General features: G+C 42.7%; 1 protein-coding gene across 1 annotated transcript in view; it reads left to right on the top strand.

Annotated features, from left to right (window-relative positions):
- Window positions 1-5,898, top strand: part of LOC101850350 (leucine-zipper-like transcriptional regulator 1) — a gene marked incomplete in the record, with an annotated part of 26,873 nt that extends 20,975 nt beyond the window's left edge. Inside the window, 5 exon segments of the mRNA XM_013085462.2 lie at window positions 206-244; window positions 2,046-2,195; window positions 3,104-3,157; window positions 4,410-4,490; window positions 5,611-5,898. Of these exon segments, the coding sequence (XP_012940916.1) occupies window positions 206-244; window positions 2,046-2,195; window positions 3,104-3,157; window positions 4,410-4,490; window positions 5,611-5,754 (468 nt within the window).
- Window positions 5,899-6,229: the final 331 nt, after the last annotated feature.

Here is a 6,229-nt window from a genome sequence, read left to right as displayed (position 1 = left end):
GTTTCTCTCTGTTTTGTTTTGTTAATCTCTCTATGTCTGGGGGGGGTTTCTCTCTGTTTTGTTTTGTTAATCCCTCTATGTCTGGGGGGGGTTTCTCTCTGTTTTGTTTTTTCTCTCTCTCTTTCTCTTTTTTTTTCTCTCTTTTTTTTTTCCCTCTCTCTGTCTTTTTTTTTCTCTCTGTCTCTCTCTCTTTCTCTTCGAGGCCATGTTCCGATCCTTTATGCCTCAGGACAATGTCGTCAATGTGAGTCCGTCTGTCTGTTGCGTGCTGTCTGTCTCTCTGTGTCTGTGGGGGGGTTTCGTCTCTCTTTGTCTCTCTGTATCCATTGGTTTTTTTTCTCTCTCTCTTTCTCTTTCTCTTGGAGGCTATGTTCCGATCCTTTATGCCACAGGACAACATGGTTAATGCGAGTCTGTCAGTCTGTCTATCTCTATCTTTCTCTCTCTGTGTCTCAGTCTGTCTATCTCTCTCTTTCTCTCTCTGTGTCTGTTTTTTTTTCTCTGTCTTTGTCTCTCTGTGTCTATTTTTTTTTTCTCTCTATCTGCCTCTCTGTCCGTCTCTCTTTCTCTTGGAGGCCATGTTCCGATCCTTCATGCCCCAAGACAACGTGGTCAATGTGAGTATGTCTGTCCGTCTGTCCATTGTGCGCTGTCTGTCTCTCTGTGTCTGTTTTTTTTTATCTCTCTCTCTCTCTCTCTTTCTCTTGGAGGCCATGTTCCGATCCTTCATTCCCCAAAACAACGTGGTCAATGTGAGTCTGTGTGTAACACGTAAGGTCTTCGTTTGACACAACTTGATCAATGTGAGTCTGTCTGTGACACGTAAGTTCTTTGTTTGACACAACTTGGTCAATGTGAGTCTGTGACACGTAAGTTCTTCGTTTGACACAATGTGGTCAATGTGAGTCTGTCTGTGACACGTAAGTTCTTCGTTTGACACAACTTGATCAATGTGAGTCTGTCTGTGACACGTAAGTTCTTCGTTTGACACAATGTGGTCAATGTGAGTCTGTGTGTGACACGTAAGTTCTTCGTTTGACACAATGTGGTCAATGTGAGTCTGTCTGTGACACGTAAGTTCTTCGTTTGACACGTGGTCAATGCTAGTCTGTGTGTAACACGTAAGGTCTTCATTTGACACAACTTGGTGCCATCTTTCCGACTAAAGTCTTCATTGCCTTGTGTGTGCCGTCACTGTGGGTGGCTGGAGGGTGTCACTGGTAGGTTCTACTTCTTTACCTTCCCTCTGTTGTTTCTGTCTGTGTGGGTGGTTGGAGGGTGTCACTGGTAGGTCCTACTTCTTTACTTTCCCTCTGTTGTTTCTGTCTGTCTGTGTGGGTGGTTGGAGGGTGTCACTGGTACGTCCTACTTCTGTACTTTCCCCTCTGTTGTTTCTGTCTGTGTGGGTGGTTGGAGGGTGTCACTGGTAGGTCCTACTTCTTTACTGTCCCCTCTGTTATTTCTGTCTGTGTGGGTGGTTGGAGGGTGCCAGTGGTTGGTCCTACTTCTTTACTTTCCCTCTGTTATTTCTGTCTGTGTGGGTGGTTGGAGGGTGCCAGTGGTTGGTCCTACTTCTTTACTTTCCCTCTGTTATTTCTGTCTGTGTGGGTGGTTGGAGGGTGCCAGTGGTTGGTCCTACTTCTTTACTTTCCCTCTGTTATTTCTGTCTGTGTGGGTGGTTGGAGGGTGCCAGTGGTTGGTCCTACTTCTTTACTTTCCCTCTGTTTGTTTCCATCTGTCTAACTTGTTTTTTCCCCAGCACTGAATGACCGTTATTGTGTCGGTGTGCTTCTCTTTACTCAAACTAACAAACAAGCAAACATACAAACAAACAAACAAACTCATTCCCTTTCTGCACAGATTGGGATTGTGGATGGTTGGCGGGTGCTCTGGTGTGGTTTGCTTCTTTTTTCCTATCAAACATCTATCGTCTTTATCTCCCCTTCTTCTTTTTTGTGTTAGTTACTCTCTTGTAACACCTCCAATCTTCGGCACTTATATGACCCTAATGTGTTGCAAGTGCCTTAAAACTCTCACTATAACAGATTGCAATCGGCGAGATGGTTCCGTCGAGACAAGCGTTCGACAGCCTGCGCCGGTACATCTACCACGGCGACATCGTCATGCCGCCCGAGGACTCCCTCTACCTGTTTGCCGCGCCCTACTTCTACGGCTTCACCAACAACAGACTGCAGGTGATCAATATCTCGGAGAAACAACAAATGTTGATAGGTTTAAGCGATTGCTCAAGACTCATTTGTTGAATTCTTAGTTACAGTGTGTTAGTAAGTGCTGATATGTTTTGTTTTTTTACTGCGCATATATATAGTTAGTGTATGGTTGTGAAAGTTCTTCTTTATGTGGTGGAACTGGTTGTTCTTGTTTCTGTGAAATATTTTCTCTTGTGTGAATGATTTTGTCATTGGTGGAAAGCCCTCAGAGCTTGTACTGGTATGGGATAGAGCGCTATATAAATGCAGTCTGTTATTATTTTATTATTATTAATAAATAATAATAAAAATGAAGTACACTTTTATTGATCCCAGAAGGGCAATTTGGTTTACAGTGGCAAACGGAAATACATACATAAATACATAATACATAATTATGAATACATACATACATAAATACATGCACAAAATACATAGGCCTACAGGGTGATCCAAAATAAACTGTACGTTTTTTTCTAAATATCTCTCACAAAATTTGTACTAGAATGTGTAATGTGGAACAGATATAATTCACTCAAAAGGAATTTGTTTGACATAAAATTTGCAAAGAAGAAACTTTTGAAAGTGGAAATGGCTTTTATAAAAACTACCTATAAATCTGTCCCCGTGGTTTTCCGTGGTTTTATGCACCCCGCAAAATTTAGCAAAATTTGATCATTTTTTGCATTATTTCTGATTATTTTCCTATATATCATTCTTTGTTGAAATTAACAGAATGGCATAATTTCACATTTTTGGACTCAGTTCGCATAATTTCAGAATTTTTCTTGCATAAAACGACGGGGACAGCTATAAATGCAAAATTCCCCAATTTAAAAGATCTTGTAAGGAAAGTCATGTAATGATTGATTTGGGTTTTTTTCCCTGTCCAGGCTTTCTGCAAGCACAACTTGGAGATGAACGTCTCGTACCAGAACGTGATACAGGTGAGGTTGGCTTTTCACTCATCGTAAATGGGAAGCGTGCTGACAATATGAGTTACTTCTCAGATTCAAGCCTTAACCCTATCCGTACGCCCTGGGGTCATTTTGTACCCCTGGGGTTGTATTCTCCCCATTTTAGAATACTTTTAGTACGAAGATCTCTTTGAAACTTTCAGTATTTCTCAAAAATTCATTTTGACAGACTGCTATTCAAAGCCTACAGATCAGATTAATGAGTAAATTTCCTCTTTTGGAAAGTGGTGGCACAGAGTTCCCCACATCATATGGATACGATAGTAAAACATGACGTACGGATAGGGTTAAGTGGTGGCACAGAGTTCCACACGTCGTATGGATACGATAGTAAACACGACGTACGGATAGGGTTAAGGAAATAAATACATCATGCTTATAGGTGAAATTTTTACAATTAATAAGTAGGAAATGATAAAACACAGGTTTTAGTTAAAGAATATATAACATCAATAGAAAAATCTACAAATTTGTCCAAATTTGACCCTAGTGTCGATTTTGGCCAATGTCTTCATTTGTGGATTGCGAGAAGTAACTCATTTTGTCAGAACGCCTCACAAATATTTCTCTGCCCCTATCAACAAAATATTGAATAATTCAATAGACACGTTTCTTCGACCGTGCTTGCTGGAGACATTGTGGCCTGTTTGGATTATCGAGTCCATAGAAGTTATTTTCGTGGGTGGTTGGCGGGTGCTCTGGTGTGGTCTGCTTCTTCTTTCCTATCAAACATCTGTCTTCCTTATCTCCCCTTCTTCTTTTTTATATTTGTTACTCTCTTGTAACACCTCTAATCTTCTGGCGCTCATATTATGACCATATGCAGTTGCCTGCACCGTAAAACCTCTTCTATTCTAAAACTAAAAATGCAGATGTTTGATGGTTGATAGTTAGTCCAGAAGCCTGTGATGTTGTGCCACTGTTGGGGCCTGCGGGCCAAGAGTCTGGGAGACTGGGGGGACATAACTGGACTGACCTCTGACTCGCTGACTTGTGGGTGGTTGGCGGGTGCTCTGGTGTGGTCTGCTTCTTCTTTCCTATTAAACATCTACCATCCTTATCTCTCCTCCATCTTTTTTTGTGTTTGTTACTCTCTTGTAACATGTAATCTATTCTTCGCCACTTATATGACCTTATTGTGTTGCGAGTGTCGTAAAACTCTTACTAAAACTAAACTGACTCTGCGACTCACGTTTGGCGTTGTGTGTCTCACCCCCGGCAGATCCTGGAAGCGGCGGACAAGATCCAGGCCACGGACATGAAGAAACACGCCCTCAATATCATCGTGCGACACTTCACAAAAGTAGGTCGCTCGTTGCCCGCCTTTTCTGGGGTTTTTTGTTTTTTTGTTTTATCGTATCACAGTTTATGATTTAGTTTTTGGATGATAGGGGTCGATATCGGCAATGAACAATTCTCCAATAGTGGCGAGAGTTCTCAGTTGGACGTTACTTAAATTGGTAGATTTTATTTCGCATGCTGATCTTGCATTTTCTTAATTAAAGATTTTTGTTTTTATTCTCTCATGGAGGATTTGTTTGGGACAAGTGTCTCGATCTGTCTATGTTGGGCGGCTGGGAACTGGGGTGGAGGAAGCCTGACTCATAGTTTATGGTAGTTGTGTAAAACAATTACGTTGATTTACACATCAATCATTAGGCTCTACTCTTACTTGTGGGTGGTTGAAGGGTGTCTCTGACAGGTCCTACTTCTACACACTCCCTGTGATGTTTTGTGTTTGGCAAACTTGCCCATTTTCCAGAACAGAATTAAGAGACTCCGTGGTGAAATTGGGCGCTCGTCAAAATGAGGAAATCAAAGAGACCGCCATTTCTCCGTCCAGTGAACAATTTTGATCTAGCTTCTCTTTTTGCATCAGCGCCTTTTATATCCATTTTTTAAAATAACACATTTCTGTGTAGATTATTCTGTAAGAGGTTAATGAAAGGTATTAAAAATGTAAATTTGCCGTTTCCAATGACTCTTACCACTTTGCCATCTCGAGGCTCATGTAGTAAAAACCCGAACCATCAAAAGCAAAGGCATTTGGGGGAAAATCCAGAGAAACTGGGCGGTAAACCCGTCGAGATATGACGGCAAAGTGTTGAACATTGGAAGCCATCAAACTTTGGCGGCCATTTTCTTGCTAATTTAATCCCTGACATCTGGCAACCCCTCCTTGTCTTTTAAAGAAACTGAACAAAGGGCAGAAACTTTACCTTCGATTTTCTCAAAACAGCATTTTTCGGGATAGCCTCTTTGTGCTTAAAAGTGACCTTATAACCAATAGCTGGGTACGTGTCCCCAAGTTGACGAGCGCCTGTTTCCGCCATGTTGTGCCCCCCAGTGAGGGTTGTTGGAAAGATGTGCTTGTCTCTCGCTCCGTGTGTAGCCGTGACCCGACCGTTCGCTCCCCTCCCCAGGCAGCCAGACAAGCCTCGCTGCGCCGGCTCAGCCGGGAGCTGTTGCTGGACGTGCTGGACGCGCTGGCCGACGAGATGGGCGACTCGCGGGTGTGCCAGGACCTGTCCGCTGTCAGCCTGACCGACTCCAACCTGTCCTTGTGACCTGTGACCCTGTGACCTCTGTCCTTGTGACCTCTGTCCTTGTCACCTTGTGACCTGTCTCCGTCCTTGTTTGCTCCTTCTTTCCTGTCAAACATCTATCGTCCTGATCTCCCCTTCTTCTTTTTTGTGTATGTTACTCTCTTGTAACACCTCTAATCTTCGGCACTTATATGACCTTATTGTGTTACAAGTGCCGTAAAACTCTTACTAAAACTACTGTACCATTACGCAACAAAAGAGCTCTCTGCAGCGGTGGTGGCGTCATCGAGGGACAAAGATTGTACAGAAAGTTACCGTCCAGAAAAGGATGATTTCCTCAGAAGAAAAAAGACCTTTGAGTTTTGGACCAAGTTTTTACTGAACACTTACCGGTAACAGGAAAAGTTGAAGGCCTTGAAAAGTTTTTTCATTCTGGGCTGTGATGTCATCCCAGCGAGCACACCCCGGAGTTTGGGGCAGAAAGGCCTGTCTGTGA

The sequence above is a fragment of the Aplysia californica genome, unplaced genomic scaffold (assembly GCF_000002075.1).
Source record: "Aplysia californica isolate F4 #8 unplaced genomic scaffold, AplCal3.0 scaffold00377, whole genome shotgun sequence".
NCBI classification, from domain to species: domain Eukaryota; kingdom Metazoa; phylum Mollusca; class Gastropoda; order Aplysiida; family Aplysiidae; genus Aplysia; species Aplysia californica.
Note: the sequence above shows the minus strand (reverse complement) of the source record. Positions and strands in the feature narration are given on the sequence as shown.